General features: G+C 37.8%; 2 protein-coding genes across 2 annotated transcripts; one reads left to right on the plus strand and one right to left on the minus strand.

The window, feature by feature from the left end:
* The first annotated feature begins 1,413 nt into the window (after window positions 1–1,413).
* bckdha (branched chain keto acid dehydrogenase E1 subunit alpha) lies at window positions 1,414–7,632 on the plus strand. Its single transcript, XM_028464093.1, has 8 exons — window positions 1,414–1,527; window positions 2,691–2,867; window positions 3,308–3,394; window positions 3,494–3,602; window positions 4,110–4,271; window positions 4,350–4,556; window positions 5,520–5,661; window positions 7,096–7,632. Exons 1-8 carry the CDS (start codon window positions 1,414–1,416, stop codon window positions 7,436–7,438), a joined length of 1,341 nt encoding a protein of 446 aa, XP_028319894.1. The 3' UTR covers window positions 7,439–7,632.
* A 2,569-nt stretch (window positions 7,633–10,201) lies between these two features.
* On the minus strand, window positions 10,202–16,856 carry b3gnt2l (UDP-GlcNAc:betaGal beta-1,3-N-acetylglucosaminyltransferase 2, like). The gene is made up of 2 exons (XM_028464094.1): window positions 15,532–16,856; window positions 10,202–12,832 (listed from the first exon to the last, which is right to left on the minus strand). The coding sequence occupies exon 2, from the start codon at window positions 12,745–12,747 to the stop codon at window positions 11,494–11,496; it is 1,254 nt and encodes a 417-aa protein (XP_028319895.1). The 5' UTR covers window positions 12,748–12,832; window positions 15,532–16,856; the 3' UTR covers window positions 10,202–11,493.
* Between the last annotated feature and the right edge of the window lie 275 nt (window positions 16,857–17,131).

Raw genomic sequence — 17,131 nt, forward strand, 5'->3', positions numbered from 1 at the left:
ATTAATGTTATATGGATTTACAAAATCTGATTGGTTATGTGACGATGGTTAGAGTGAGCGACGTTAGCCACTCAGCTATTCCATCTGGTTTCACATCCCTAAAAACATCTTTAAGAAATTGGGAGGATTGGAATTTTCACTAAAATGTGACCACGAGATCTCCAAACTGCCTATAAAATGATCAGATGATCATAAACAGGTTCTGCTGTACTGGAAGATGGTGTTTGCTCACAACTTTACTCCACATGGCTCCACCTTGTGGAACAACAGAACAATCACAATGAACAGGAAAACTTTGTTTATATCCAGTTGGTATGAAAATAATATTATTACAACTCATCACTAGGACTAAATATACTTGGTTATATGAATTTATTTAATTTTTTTCTTAAATGAAAGTTACAAATTCACGGCCAAAATTTTTAACACAGCAAAAACTACAAAAAAATTAATTTTTTTGCACTCTTTGTTAACATTATTAAGCAGCTGCATAACATCTGTGTCAAACTCAAGGCCCGGGTGGGGGGGGCATTAGAGCATCCAATTTGGCCTGCACGAGAAAGTAAAAATGATGAATTATTGTTTAAATTACCAAATAATCCAGTTATAGTTGAAACTCTACAATTATTTTAGGGGCTTTTATTTTTCTTTTGTTTACATCACATGAATGCAGTCATTTTTAATTCTAAACTCAACTCAACTTTTTTTCACAAAATTCCTCTAAATTACACAAAAATTGATAGTAAATCAAGAATTTTCTGACGTGGCCCACTAGAGGTCAAACTGCTCCATATTTGGCCCCTGAACTAAAATGAGATTGACACCCCTGCCTTAGAGCAAATAACCTTTTCTTTAAGACTCCAACGAATTCAAGAATAATTAAAAAAAATATTATTATTTTAATTATATTAATATTGTTATTTTTTATTATTTATTTTTTTACCATTGTCATTATCTTTGTTGATACTGACAATATGTTCACTACTGTTGTCATGTAAATGTTTCTTTGAAAAATAAATAAATAAATAAATAAATAAAATAGATAGATAGATAGATAGATAGATAGATAGATAGATATAATTTATAAATAAATAATACTATAATTCCTCCAACAACAACAAAAACAGCCTTTTCGTTCTGTAACTCTCCAAATTAATCTAGTTTTAAGGTCTGTATTTTCACACCAGCGTCACGTCACGCACTTTTACTTTGAAACCGGGGTGAGACCGGATGTTGCAGTATCAATAGAAACGCTTGACTTTGCATTGTTTTGTTTTTTGTAGCAGCCTCTATCTGTCCTACAGAGAACAGGTTACTCACCAGGTGAACCGGCGGCCTCGGTAAACGCAAACGCCGGCAACTTTACATCCACTGACGTTTCTAACACAAAGCTCCGACCCGTTCAGAGTCTAAATGGCGGCTGTGAGCGGTTTGAGCAAAATGTCCGGACTTAGTTTCACCGCCGTCCGTCAGATGGCTCGACTGAAGCCGCTCAGAATGCAGCAGCACCGAAGCTTCACAGTGACAGTGAGTGACTACGTGACTCTTTCACAATAAAGTGAAGGTCGTAGAGCTAAACGAGGCCGGGTTATGTTCCAGTATGCTATGTGTGTGTGATTACAAGTTATGCGTGTAAATGTTAAAGGTTTTGTTGAAGTTTGATGCACAAAAACATTTATCATGATTTACTCTTTAATTTCCGGCCGGGTTTTGCTGAGTTATCGCGATATTTTGCAAAGCAACCTTGTATTACGCAACGTAGCTTTATTTTTCACACTGGTGTTTGTTACTGATGTAAACCTTTATGCTGTAATTACACTACATGTGATTGATCTAGATATAATTAGACAGCAGGTTTAAATTGTTTTAAAACAATTATAACAAATGACACTGTTTACACTGAGGTTAGAAGAGCGAGACTTCCTATTGGCCCAACAAAGGGGCGTAAACAGGAAGTATAAAGCGTCTTTTTCTTTTTTTTCCTTTTTTTTCAAAATAACTTTATTTATAACAATGACAAATTGAGCAAGGCTGACTGTTAAGAGTCATGTTATATATAAATAAAAAGTGTTTAATGTATAACCAACCAACAAAATATGTGCTCATTTATTTAAAAACACATATTTTAAGTATTGTATTAATTTATTTTTATATATTTGGCTCGATGTGATGTAAATTGGTTGATTCCGGTGTAATGTTTACATTTTCTACTACCTGATTTCTCTGATTTGCCTTTTTATTTACGTTTCTGAGCTTTACCCCACATTTTCTTAGATATTGATTTATTGATTACTATGGGAAATAAACAAGAACTTGTGTAAAACACTGAACAATTGTGTAATAAAGTAGCTACGTCTTAATCTGTTGCTCTTTATTTACTATTTAGGGGCAGCACACACACGATCCTCCTGCTCACCATCATTAACCTGAACTAAATAAAAATGTAATAAAGGAATATATGTACACATTATTAGGGTTCATTATAAACTAAACAGTGAGGCACACACCTTGACAGGCTTCAGCTATAAATACTACATGTCACTAATCTTTGTTTTACATCAAGAGCTACTGAGTCACAATAACATTTACTTTGCATTGACAACTTACAAGAGCAGAACATTTGGACATGATTATGAGAGGATGAGGATGCTGCGTTAATGAATAAATCCTCTTTGTGTTTGGATCCTCAGGCCGTTCCCCAGCAGCAGCACTTTGACTCGTCTCTGGACAAACCACAGTTCCCAGGAGCCTCGGCTGAATTTGTGGATAATTTGGAGTTCATCCAGCCCAATGTGATCTCTGGGATTCCCATTTACCGTGTGATGGACCGACAGGGGAAGATCCTGAACCCCTCTGAAGACCCTCAGGTACGCCTGTTTAACGCTTTAGGTGCCTGATTTACAGCGACTCACACCGTACAAGAGATGAACGTACGTGAGGACGCAAACTTCCTGATTGTGGCAAATGTGCTCGTCTGATTTACATCATGTGACATCACGGGGTGGCTAACTTTATTGATGCTATTACTTTTAGTAAAACTAAACTTAAAACGTATTTATTTAGGCTTGAAATAACCGACACTTTGAAGTGAACAATGAGAGTTCTGGAGCCATTTTGTGTATTATTGTCATTTTCTTCATTTTTGTAGTAGTTTTGTGTGTTTTGCATGTCTTTTACTGTATTTTTCTTGCAATGTTGTAATTGTATTTTTTAATGTATTCTTGCTTTTCTTTTGTGCATTATTGTTCATTTTGTATGTTTACTTTGGGGGTTGCATGAAATTAGTCCGAGTGTTTCATCTTTGCAGCTGGACAAAGAGACAGTTCTGAACTTTTACCAGAAGATGACGATGCTGAACACGATGGATCGTATTCTGTATGAGTCACAGAGACAGGTGGGACTTCCTCTCCATCATTCACACAAAAAAAAAACTGATTTCACAATAATGGATGACATCATTTAGCTTGAAACTGTGAATGTGCACCTCCCACAGGGTCGGATCTCCTTCTACATGACCAACTATGGAGAGGAGGGGACACACATCGGTAGTGCTGCTGCTCTCCACTCCAACGACATGGTTTTTGGTCAATACAGAGAAGCTGGTGAGGATGGCATCCCTGTTTGTTTGTTGTTGGGTTTTTTGGTCCTTATTCACTTTATTTTATTTTTTCCTTCGTTTTTCTTTTTACTTAATTTATTTTTTCTCTCTTTTTTCCTTTTATTTCTTCATTATTAAAGATGTAGAATTTAATATTTTTTATGTATAAATTAATATTTATTCTCCTTTAATTTTGTATAAATTATAACTGCTCCAAATTTTAAAATAAGAACCACTCATTTTAAAACCTAGAACAAATATTTTTTTTTTCATTTAATTTATATATATATATATATATTATTCAGATAGTGTAATTATAGATTTTAATAGTATAAATTGTTTATTTATAATTGTATTCACATATTAGATATAATTTTGTTTATCGTGATTTTGTTCATCTTTATTTAAGTATTAGAGAGAAATGCAACTTAAGCTGTTCTGTGCCTCTCCCCGTTGCCATGACATCATCAACTAGCTGCTGTTGTGTGAGCACCTGTAATCTCCCCTGCAGGCGTGCTGATGTACCGCGGCTTCCCTCTGGACATGTTCATGGCTCAATGCTACGCTAACGTCGACGACCTGGGCAAGGGCCGCCAAATGCCCGTTCACTACGGCTCCAAGGACCACAACTTTGTCACCATCTCATCTCCCCTGGCAACGCAGATTCCTCAGGGTGAGCAGCATGAGTCAGCAGTTTTCGAACCTTTCAGGTTAACAGCTTCTTACCTTCCTACCATGTCGTGTGTTTCAGCTGCAGGAGCAGCGTACGCCATAAAGAGGGAGAACGCCAACCGTGCCGTCATCTGCTATTTTGGAGAAGGAGCGGCCAGTGAAGGAGACGCTCACGCTGGATTCAACTTTTCCGCCACGCTCGAGTGTCCCATCATCTTCTTCTGTCGCAACAACGGCTACGCCATCTCCACGCCGACCAACGAGCAGTACAGAGGAGACGGCATCGGTGCGTTGCACTCAGACGTTTCTCTCTGTCATCACATGAGCAGATTTTATTACTATGAATTTATCTGATCCCAGGGTCACATGATCAACATCCATGTCATCATTTAGAATCATAAACACAGGAAACAATGGGTTTGTGGAGCCATTTTTATGTTTTTCTTCTTGGTTTTTGTGTTTTGAGAGTCACTTAGTTATTTCATATATTTTTGTTCTTGCCTTTGTGTTTTCTCTCATTTTGTGTGTTTTTATTGTCTATTTGTGTGTTTTGGAGTCATTTTGTAAATTTTTGTGTATTTTTGTTTGCGATTTATGTATTTTGTTGTCTTTTTGTGTGTTTTGAGAGTCATTTAGCTGTTTTGTATTTTTGCTTTTGTTTTTTGTGTTTCCACTCATTTTGTGTTTTTATTGTCCTTTTGTGTGTGTATGAGTCAACATGTAATTTATTTTGTTTATGCTTTTATTTCGCATGTTTTTGTTGTTTTGTGTATTTTTCTTCGCAATCTATGTATTTTTGTCATCATTTTAGTAATTTATTTTCTTTTTCTGTGTTTTTGGAGCCATTTTGTTGTCTTTTTGTGCAGTTTTGTTGTTTTGCCTATTTTCTTGTGATTTTGTTTGTTTTTCAGGTCATTTTGTCATTTTGTTTTTGTTGCTTTGTGTATTTTCTGGTCATTTTCTGTATTTTCCTTATGATTTTTGGGAGGATTTCCTAGTCATTTTTGTGGATTTGTGTATTTTTCTTGTTTTGTTTTTTGAGTCATTTTGTGTCGCTGTTTTGGGGCTCGCTAAAATTGGATCAATTAAAAAATTCTTTATGACAGCTGATCACAACTTAAAAAGATTTGACTCGGTGCTTGAAAAAGAAAAGAGCAGCTCATTGTATCGTTGATCATGTGACCGGTATCAGTGATGCTATTGGCTGCTGATCACTGACCTTATTCTCCCTCCCCCTCTGTCGGAGTAGCTGCCCGCGGGCCGGGTTATGGGATGCAGTCCATCCGCGTGGACGGGAACGACGTGTTTGCCGTGTATAACGCCACCAAGGAGGCCAGACGCCGCGCTGTGGCTGAAAACCAGCCGTTCCTCATTGAGGCCATGACCTACAGGTGGGATTTAAACACCTCTGACACATAAAACCAATGAAAAATAGAACAACAAGATGCTTAAAAACAAGATGGCTAAAGTCAATTATAAGTATTAAAATAAACAGATATCAAAAAGCAGTAATCAATGAAATAAAAATAATTGTCATAAATGGACTTGATTTATATAGCGCTTTATCACCACACTGAAGCAGTCCCAAAGCGCTTTACATATCAGCTCATTCACCCAATCACTCTCACATTCACACACCAATGGGACAGGACTGCCATGCAAGGCGCTAGTCGACCACTGGGAGCAACTTAGGGTTCAGTGTCTTGCCCAAGGAACCCCCAACCTCTCGATCAGAAGACAACCTTCTACCACCTGAGTCACGGTCGCCATAAAGTCACATTTCACAAATATAATTATTTAAGGTAGTTATAATATTGGAAATGGTCAGAGTAACCATTAGAATAAATTGATCATATTTTTTTTATGAACCAATGAGGTGTAAAATATTTATTTTTAAAAAATTATATTGTTATAAGATTGTGAATATATAAATAGATTTAAGATAAATACAATTTAAATATATTTATTTAAAATAATACATTTTTAATAGATAATAAATAGGGGAATTATAATGATACCAAATGCTAATAATTTCTATAAATTATATTTTATATATTCTGTAAGTCATTCCATACAGATTGAGTGAAGGTCTATACAAATAACCCGATTATATTGTCAAATTGTGAATAAAAACTAAATTTAAACTCAATAATACATTTTTAACTCATTAAAAAAAAAAAATAGATTTCATTTAGTTTTTTAAATTATACATTATATATTATGTACATTTTTCCCACACAGATTGAATATGGTCTATAAAAATAACACTATTATGGGGTCAAATTGTGAAACTCAATAATACATTTTAAATTCATTAAAAAAACTTTAATTTAGTTTTTTAAATAAAATACTATTTGTATCCAAATTCTGTAGGTTATTCCACACAGATTCAGTAAAGGTGTGGAATATTTTATCACTACAATAGTAATAAAAATCCCTATTGTAGGGTCAAATTATGACTAAAAACTCAATTATGATTCATTTTAAATTTATTGAAAAAATATATTTTGTTTTTTAAATTATATGTTATATATTCCGTAAGTTATTCCACACAGATTTAGTAAAGATTTATAAAAAAAAAAAAAAACACCATTATAAGGTCAAATTGTAAATAAAAACTCAATTATTTTAGATTTATTTATAGTAATTATTGCATGTTTATCCATATTTATAATAAAAGAACAATGAATTTGAAATAAATCAGAATTGTTATCGCATTAAATGATTTTATTTTGGTCATATTGGACCATTGAAGCGGATCCAGTTATTGTGTCCACCTATAAGTGGCTCTAGCTAATGCTGTAATCCATGTGTTCCACCTCTAGGATCGGCCACCACAGCACTAGTGACGACAGCTCTGCGTACCGGTCCGTGGACGAGGTGAACTACTGGGACAAACAGGACCATCCCATCTCACGCCTCAGACACTACATGACGGCCCGCGACTGGTGGGGCGAGGATGACGAGCGCAGCTGGAGGAAGCAGTCGCGCAAGATGGTGATGGAGGCGTTCGAACGGGCCGAGAAACGCCTGAAACCCAATCCGGAGTTCATGTTCACAGACGTGTACGAAGAGATGCCGAAAAACCTGAGCAAGCAGAGGGAGTCCATGTGGAGGCACGTGCAACAGTACAAGGAGCACTACCCTCTGGATCTGTTCGATAAATAACTGCACACACACACACACACACACCTAACCCTAAGATGTAGTTTGAAGATGTTTTGTCTCACACGTGCTTCCCTGGACTTCTCGCCTCTCTGGGTTTGGTGCCTTACGGTGTCTGATACTACATTTACAAAATGTGTGTGAGATTCTGTTTCTTCTTTTTCATGTGCTGAAATAAAAAGTTCCTTCATTATGCAGAACTGAGAAAACGGTTCGTGTTTCCTCCTGTGTGCATCATCATCATCATCACTCTAGTTTTATAAACATTAATATTCTCTAACACTGTTACATCTCACAACTGTACAAGCACACATGGCTGATCTAGAGACCGGTGTTTTATGTGAAGAATAAACTGTGGAAATAAGGATTTTGGTTTTTATTTTTGTTTTGTTTTTTTCCACTTGTCTGCACATGCTGTCAAAGGTCAACACTACAAGAAGTGCAATAATTATGAGACAGCTATGCATGTTTTGTTATTGCAATGAAATAAATGTATTTTATTGCTTAATTGTGACCATCACCAGCCCTCCCTATGGAAGGGTAAGAAATATTTTATTATAGGGAGGATATAAAAAGGGAGAGCAGTGTTACACCTAGGTGGAGGGGGTGGGGAAGGGGAGCAGGGAAGAGAGACTCATGGCAGGAAATATAAAGGGTGGGGAAAAATAGATTATTTTTGAGTGAGATGTGAAGTTGTAGAACATATTGTGCTTATTATGTTGTGTAATCAAGCCAGTATGGTGACAAGTGTGAAGCTTGGGTATAATGGTGGTGGCTGTGGACATTGGGAAGGAGTGAGTGGTAGTACCTAAAGCAGGTATTTGGGATCAACGTGCCTAAAGTTAAGCCCAGTACAAGTTTTATCCCACATCCCAAGGCATGCCAGTGCATCATAGACCAGTGTATGTGCAAAAACCACTACTGCAAATCAAGGAGCCGCTCCGGGCCCGCAGATGCAGCCAGGCCAGCAAAAAGAGTGGGAGCCAAGGAGCCCCAGGCCACCCCCCCCATGGCCAAGCAGCCTCCCAGACGCCCCCGAGATCCCAGGCCGAGAAGCAGCCACACACACATCTGAGAAAGCCCCAAGGAGCCGAGCACCCAGCGCATCCCTCCCTCCACCAACCGCCAACCCCAAGGCCCCCCGCCAGCATCCCCCCCCCCCCCCCCCCCCCCCCCCCCCCCCCCCCCCCCCCCGATGCGAGGGCCCAGAGAGCCCCCTGCCCGAGACCCCAGCAGAGGAGCCAAGACCCACGCCCAGCAGACGGCCAGAGCCGTGCCGAACGGGCCCAGAGCCAGCAGGGACCGGACCCCAGGCCGGAAGGACCCAGAACAGAAGCAGCACCGAGAGCAGCCTAGCTGTCTAGGGCACCAAGGGGACGCTGCAAGTCTCCCCGCCGGCCCCAGGCGCACCCCCACGAGACAAGGAACCCCCAAGGGCAAGCCCCTGCAGGGGGCACCCCCCCACCCAAGCCCACGAACCGGCCACAGGCCCGCACAGCCCCAGCCGGCGCAAGAACAGCAGCCCAGGCTATTGAAAATGACTAGCCTGAATCAAAAATACAATGCTCATCTTCTTTTGGCTCCCAAAGCCAGCTATCCAAGTGTAGTGGTCAGTAGGGGGCTCCCTTTTCTTAATTAAGAAGGTAAGGCCACTTCCTGCCTAGTGGAGGAAGTGTCCTGTATAAAGGTCCTCCATGTCTGGTGATCAGTCTAGACTGCTGCTGGCTGGTGATAGGTGTGTTTTCAATCGCTCCCTCTGTTTGTTTTTTTTTAGCATTTTAACCTGCTGTTTAACACATCCTTCTGGTTTTAGAGCTGTTTTAGGATTCTGGTGGCAGCTATTTCCCCCATTGTTTTGAGCAATTTTAAGGTAGGACAGGTATTTTAATATTTAGTTTATTTTTGTGTATTTGGGTTTTAACATCTGTTTACCTTTTAATTCCAGATTTTAGCCTGCTACTGTTTTGTTTTGAGTTTGTTTAGAGTTTATTTGTTATCTTTGTTTTGTATATGGTGGAAACCCTATTTTAGCTCTGCATCAGTAAAGTTATACAGTCCCTGGGTCTTTTGTTTCCCTTGGGTGTGCTTGGGAGTGGGGGAGGGGGGGAGTTGGCCCTTATTTTTGTGTTGCACTAAAGGCTTTTGTTATTTAATGTGTGTTTGTGGGTGGCACTTTTTGGTTTGTTTGGGGTGGGGCTACTTCCTCTCCAGCCATCCTTGCTTAGTTGTGTTAATCTTGTTTTTATTTTTTTCGATTCTGTTTGGTCCTGGCATGTCTTAATTGAATGTGTACTTTTAATATAGACCATTGAGTGAAACCTACATTTTAGTTATAGAAATAAATACTTTTTTTTTTTTTTTTTTTAATCTTTTATGCTTACTCCTGGTCTTAATAAATTTGAATTCCATCGTTTGAAAACACTGTCTCTGCCTATTTTTTACAAACTTCTGTGTGTCCTTGGATATTATTACTGCTTTAGTTATTTTAAATTCAGTATCTCCTTGGTCACACAAGGCTGTCTAATCTATTTATCACCAGGAAGTTTATGCAGACAGACGCTCCATCCCCACCACTGATGATGTCTGTGCGTTACAGACCCTGGCCATGTGCACTGAAGTGTATATGATAATACAGTAGTGAATCTCAATCTCGGTTTTTTTCGTTCAAAAAAAAATAAAAAAAAATTCACAGCACCCCCTGTTCAAAATTACTTCCAGTGGCCCTGCTTAAACATACATGAATGAACCAAGGCAACACTCCCGGTATGTTTTTAATGAGGGAATGACATAGTAACATGATGTAAAGCTTGAAAAAGACGATTTTACATAATACCCCCCCCCTTTAAATCAAAACATATTTGTGCAAAAAAAAAAAAAGATTGCACCCTCAGCTCAATGCAAGTGAAAAATGTAATTGGCAGGGTTTCGGACAGAGGACCTTTATCAGGGTAATCAAAGCAAAAATCTGCTCGTTGTGTATATATATATATAAAATCATTTCATTTACATGTTGGTAGGGCAATATTATTTGTATTAGAGGTGTCCCGATCCAATATTGATATCGGATATTGGTCTGATATGAGCCAGAAAACGAATATCGGATTTTATCAGATTGCATCTAAAATCTCCGATACAAACGCTCCGTTAAGTTTGTTTTTGGCCCCGCCCTCAGTTCATTCCAACCATATACTGACTTTAGTGAACTTGAATTGTTGACTCTAGTTCTCTGAGTAACATCACTTGATCAAGCATTTTCTAACATTCCACAGTACAAAATAAGTCATAAAAGTATGTATGATTCGTGCTGATATCCAATCGATATTGGCCAATACTCAAGGCTACAATATCCGTATTGAATCGGGACATCCCTAATTTGTATAGTGCATTTTATACAAAACATGATTAAAAGTGTAATGAAAAACAAACAATAAAATACTACAAACAATATATAGAAACTTCTATTAATGAATGTACCCTGAAAGGGGCAGTATTATGAAAAAAAAATCATCACTTTAATGGTTTTGCTACAGTGATATACATCCCTTTAGCCTCATTCAGAGGGCCAACGTTAAAGTTATTTTCCCAGCAGTTGGACAAAAATGATTATCACCTTAAATGCACTATTCCTGTAGTTAATAGAGATGAGAAGAAAGTGATTTCGCAGCATTGTTTTACTGTAATGTGCAGTTTTTTGGCTGAAAACAATAGTGTGTGGGTCGCAAAAATACAATCACTTTGGTGATCACTGATCTCCCTCACAAGAGCGAGACACGCCCACTCATTAATAATAAGCAGGCCCCAAAACAGACTGTTTTTAGAATTGCTCAGAAAGCGATTTTTCAGAGGGCTAAAACTTTGGAAACAAACCTTAAATACTAAGTTGTTGGGGATCTAAAAACAAATGGAGATGGGTGAAAAATACCATGATACTGGACCTTTAAAAACATCCCGTTTTCTGAACACATCAGCTTTATTAACCCCACTTTTACAACCGTTCTCAATGCAGGAGTGAAGCCTTCGATGACTCTCTGCAGGTTGTTTCTCTCCGCCCGTGCATGTCAACATGTCAGCAGGTGACTGTGAATGCTCCTCCACAGTCTCTTTATCTCCTGTGGAGAACGCCGGTGAACCAGAATTATGTTTTTGTGGACGCACACGTTCTCCCGATCCTTGTCGCTGATGTCAAAAGTTCTGAACCCATTGTGTGGCTGAGGAGAGACTCCCAGAGCCATGAAACACATCCCGATGTAGGCGTCGTCGATGGGGTACAGGGGAATGACCTGGAAAATGGAATAAAGCGGCAGCAGCAATGCTCCGGAGAAAACAAATCCACCTCCGCCGCAGTAGGCAGGATAAGGGCCATCGTAGAAGGACTGGGGGACGTAGTATTTGTTTTTGGGGTCCCTGTGAGGTGTGGCATGATTGATGACTTGCCCGGTGTACAACTGAGAGGCTTTGGAAGGGCTCAGAGACCGAAGGTACTGGAGCAATGCTGGTGTGTTGACGAACACGTCGTCATCACCGCTAAACACGAAGGAGATGTCAGGACATCGCCTCACCGCCCAGTGCAGGACCATGTTCATCTTCAGCGTCAGGTTCAGGAAGGACTCGTTAAAGTCCCACTGCAAGATGTCTCCATAATGTTTGTCCTCCATGGACAGCAGGAAGGAAAAGTCCGGGTCGTCCTGGCCGGCGCTGCCCAGCAGAAAGATTGTGCGCACGTGTTTCCCTTCGTGGCCCCACGTCTCCCTCACCACCTGCCTCTGCTTGAAGTTCCCCGGGGACGACTTGATGGCAAAAAGCAGGAAGATGTGGTGGCCTGGGTCCCTGGAGACACACTTGTTGGGTTGTTTGATGACTGGAGGCGCTCTGCACTTCATGCTCGCCACAAACAACTGAAACAACACCGGGTAGGAAGGGAAGTCATGTACGTTGGTTATGAGAAGCTCCTGATTCTCCCTGCAGCTGGACCACGGGCCGGAACGTCTGGACGACATGTTCTTGTCGTCCCGCATCTTCAAGGACAAGTAGAGCAGCCGGTTCCAGTAGGCCCCGTTGTGAGGGATGGTTTTCTTGAGTAAGTCAGACACAGACACATTGTAGAGTTCAGCGGCAGAAGTGGTGACATCTCGCTCCTCCAACCGTTTGGTCTTCACATCTACTTCATCTTCCTGAAGGTCATGCTGCTTCAGGACTGCCTTGGACATGGCTCGCCGACTGTTGGTCGTCTCCAGGTTCATGTTCATGTAGAAGAAGATGAGGAACATGAAACCGACAAAAATTACAGCTGTGAAGCTTTGAATGTGTTTCATTGGCTGACGGTGATGAATCAAAGTTGCCTGGAAGATCAGTGGCCTGCCTGGAGCAGCCTGGACGTAACTTGCAGAAGGAAAAAACCTGACGATGAGAAAACGTATCATCACAAAATGATCTAGAGACACATTTATGAAGCTTGATCACGTACAAAACAAGGTCTGGAAGTTGTGCAAGTCGTTTCCTGCACAAACTATGCAATTTACAAAACTAATAGGAAACCTTCATTCTTACACATTTGATGATTTCATCATACAGTACATTAGGGGTGTGCATTGCCATGAACCTCACGATACACAATTTGCATGTCACGATACATCTCAATATATCCTGATACTAAACAATATGATATACATCACAATATCAATACTGGTATGTTTGTTTATCAAACTGCCAGATTACTTTTTTTTTTAAAGTTTAACTTTTGCTTCTACAACAGATTCTAAGTTCTTAAATTCTTTAAAAAAAAAAAAAAAAAAAAGTAACCACATCTACATAGTTTTTCAAAAGTTGCTATTGAAAACACAAATTAAAACAAATCTATATATTTTCCTGGGCAACATGCATTTCACAGCATTTCTGTTAAAATAACAAGTAAACAACTAAAGCAAAGTTTCTACTCCAATAGCTCACAAAGCTACAGCAGATTAAAATTTAAGTTACTAGTACAGTGCCTGCCTGTATTCATACAGTGTGATCTTAAGTAGAGTTGTCAATTATGGCCAAATGACGAGTATGTGTTTGAAGGACGTACAAAGAGGTGTACATACAGTACTCTGTAGTGCTATAAAAGGCTTTATGTACGGATGAAAAGTAAAATAGCGTGTGAAATTTCCCTGGTTTAATTCTATGGGACATGCGCATGATAAATTGACAAACAAAGTTTGTACCAATGCTGCGGTTTAGGTAGAATCTGATAAAAGACAAATTCGTACAAATATAAATAAATTTGTTTGCATCCTTCATCTTGTTTTTAAAATCAAAGAATAATGTTTGCAAGAGATTCAGAAGGAGCATAGATTTCATTTGATATTTATGTTTTCTAATTTCTATTTGCAATCCAACAGTTTTCGAGTTCGGATGGTTTTGGATTTCTTGATTGGACGTTGTCGCCGTCTGTTTCCCATGGACGTCTCGTCGCCTACTTTATGATTGTCCATAATTTTACAGCGTAAAAGATCAATGTGAATTTATCTTTAAAATTGTCACAAAAACCAGTTTCATTAAACATTTTTTTTATTTTGATGCTCGACATCACTCACTAAAGCTTGTCGGTAAAACCATCTACATTACACAATAGTATGAATCAGATTATACTTGGCGAACAGGTTTTTCTTTTTAAAAACAAAAAAAAACACTTTCATCCGGTTTGACAAACAACAGAACAGTCAGCAGTGTTATAGAAACTCATGTAGCTACTGTAGTTTAAAAAAAATGTTTATATTAATTGTCGAGCCAAAAATACTAGTAGATTTGTTTTAAGACGTTCATTATACTGTATGTATAAATGCTCATTTCTATTATTAGTAATAGTGATGTAGAAACTGTTGTTTTTCCCATTTTCAAACAGATGTCTTTATTACAGTGGTTCCCAACCTTTTTTAAATTGAAGTGGCTATCCGTACGTAGCGTACCGACAGGTTACGATTAAGGTTATGGTCAGTTAGTCCGTAACGTAGTTTAGGGTTACAATTAGCGTTCGGGTCAGTTAGTCTGTAACGTAGTTTGGGAAGCTACGTATTAAGAGCAAACAGAAGTACAAGTAGTAGCGTCTTAATCATGTGACCTAACCTGGCCAATGAGGGGCGCTACATACTAATAGAATGTCTGTATATTGATACGGCTACGTACGGATAGCCACCGCCTTTTTAAATTGTGACCTCATTTTGATATCAAGAATTTCGGCTCACCCTTAAGACATTTTTTTTTTTTCTCTAGAATTAGTTTTGTTTGTTTTATTTAGTCTATTGTTATACTGCCTAGCCAGGATTAGTGACAAGTTGTCCCGGCTTAAATATATTCATGATAAATAAAATTAGAACTTTATATTTGACAATTAAAAAAAAAAGTATAAAATATAGATTGCTTTAAGGGGCATACTGATACATCAACACAAATGAGTTTAAAACACATAGAAGTCAAGCCCTTAAACAATAAAAAATAATAGTAGTAATAATGAAATTAAAAGAAATAAAAAGAAATAGAAAAAAAGAAAAGCTTGTCCAGATTCCCCAATGTATAGAATTATGCAACAACATTATGTCGTAATATGTCCTTTTACGGTAATTATTACCATTTTTATTCATTAGTAGACATTTCATGTGACCCCGAGGTTGAAAAACACTGCTTTATACGTCCATGGTCACCAGTCAAAACTGACACCAGGTGTAGAAAATAATGCATTTGATTGTATGATTAAAACCCCAAGCCTACTGCTTACATTATAATCTATTTTATATGTTACATTTAAAGCAAACAGTCTTTATTTCCCTGAGGAGTCAAATATTTGGTTTAAGTGTAAGGATTAAATTTAATAGCAGTTTATTGTGAGCTGCACAGCCATAAACGTTAATCTCTCCTGAGGGTTAATTAATAACTTAATCCCAAACAGCCGACTCACTCATTAATTACACACAGCACACCTGTGGCCGCTCAGGTGAGAAAGGAAACAACATGGATGCGTTTTAAAATAATTCATAAAAGTTCTCAAACACAAAGGAATTATTTAAAAGTGAATTGTGTAGAGTTGAATTAGAAAGAGAAAAGGCCAGTTTGATACGTACCTGCACAGGAATGAAGGAAGACAACAGGTGCGTCCAAAGCTCGTTGACGTTTCCCGGAGTTTTCGCTGTCCTGGCGCAACCCCACACACCCCACACCACACCGCACACACACACGCACGCACGCAACCACACCACACACACACCCAGCAGCTGCACGAGCTGCATAATTTCCCGTGAACTGCACATTTCCCTTTTAAAGGCACAGTGACATTTTATTTCATCCTACCCACTGAATCATGGCTACTTTATATCTGAGTTTAGCTTTTTCATTTTATAGCTATAAACAGGTGTATCATCCCTAATTCAATTTTTTTTTTTTTTTTTTTACTGTAAAGTGTCGTTGGGTGGCCTGAAAGGTGCTTTTAAATAAAATGAATTATCATTATTATACATATTTTTAAACACAAGGCGGTTTTGTGTTACATTGCCCCCCCCCCCCCCCCCCCCCCCCCCCCCATATATATATATATATATATATAATTTTTACTGTTTATCTTTTTTATTCGAAACTTTGTAAACTCTTTTTAGTGTGTATCTTTTCAAAGCTTTTAAAGCTTCAAACAGGTTTGTTTTATTTATTTTTTAACACTTTTTAAACATTGGACTGGTTTCTTTTCTTTACTTTTTCATGCATTATGCAATAATCATTATAGAAAGAATATATTATCATATATAAATACACTGAACAAAAACAAGACACGAAGTATTTGTTTTTGAGAAAAAAAGAAAAAAAAAATGTATTCCAAGAAAACAATTATATTATTATTGCCTTATTATTAAAGGAACATAATTGAATTGAGCAAAAACAAATCATTCAGTAACCCAATGATCACTATTGGTGAGCATGTTTCACTATAGATCAATTAATCTCAACATTTTTGGTTGGTGTGTTTATATTTTTGTTCAATATACAAATCGAATAGAATATTAACAAATAATGATCACTTTTGGTGTGAATCACTTAAGTTGTTTGAAATAAAACTACTACTACACTATTTTTTCTTTAATTATCTGTGGTTGAAAAAAATACTTTTATCTGAACAAAAATTTACTTTTTAGGAACCGAGACAGGTTTGTTTTATTTTACCCCATTTTCCAATTTGAAATATTATACCAGCTTATTGTATTTATAAATTTTAAATAATTTTCTTAAAGCTTAAGTTTTTATTGAACTTTTTAGAGCCAACGCTTTTTTGAGCTTAGCTGGACAGACTTAGTTTATTCATTTATTCAGGTAAAACTAGTCTAATATATTTATTTTAATCAACAAAAAACAAGTTAAATAGTTGAAATGTTTTAACCTTTTTAGGCTGTATTTTTATTTACTTTTAGTACTCATCATATTTAAAAGAGGAAAAGACACAATTTGCAGGAAAAGTGATTTTAGGTAAGGTGGAAAACATTCTAAAGAACAAGAAATGATTTAAATAAACACCAGCAGACAATTTCAAGAGGCAAAATTGATATATTTGAGGAAAAGACAGGTTTGGAGGGGAAAAATGCACAAGTTTAAATAAAAAATGACCAAAAAAAAAGAAAAAAAAAGACAAACGACAGGAAAAAGGCAAAGAAGCACACAATGTTTTTATGTATCATGAGG

The sequence above is a fragment of the Gouania willdenowi genome, chromosome 13 (genome assembly GCF_900634775.1).
Source record: "Gouania willdenowi chromosome 13, fGouWil2.1, whole genome shotgun sequence".
NCBI lineage: Eukaryota > Metazoa > Chordata > Actinopteri > Blenniiformes > Gobiesocidae > Gouania > Gouania willdenowi.

Coding starts and splice junctions, on each gene's coding strand:
- bckdha (XM_028464093.1), top strand. CDS start 1,414: ATGGCGGCTGTGAGCGGTTTGAGCAAAATGTCCGGACTTAGTTTCACC. Junction 4,272..4,349: donor GGCAACGCAGATTCCTCAGG/GTGAGCAGCATG, acceptor CGTGTGTTTCAG/CTGCAGGAGCAGCGTACGCC. Junction 4,557..5,519: donor GTACAGAGGAGACGGCATCG/GTGCGTTGCACT, acceptor CTGTCGGAGTAG/CTGCCCGCGGGCCGGGTTAT.
- b3gnt2l (XM_028464094.1), bottom strand. CDS start 12,747: ATGAAACACATTCAAAGCTTCACAGCTGTAATTTTTGTCGGTTTCATG.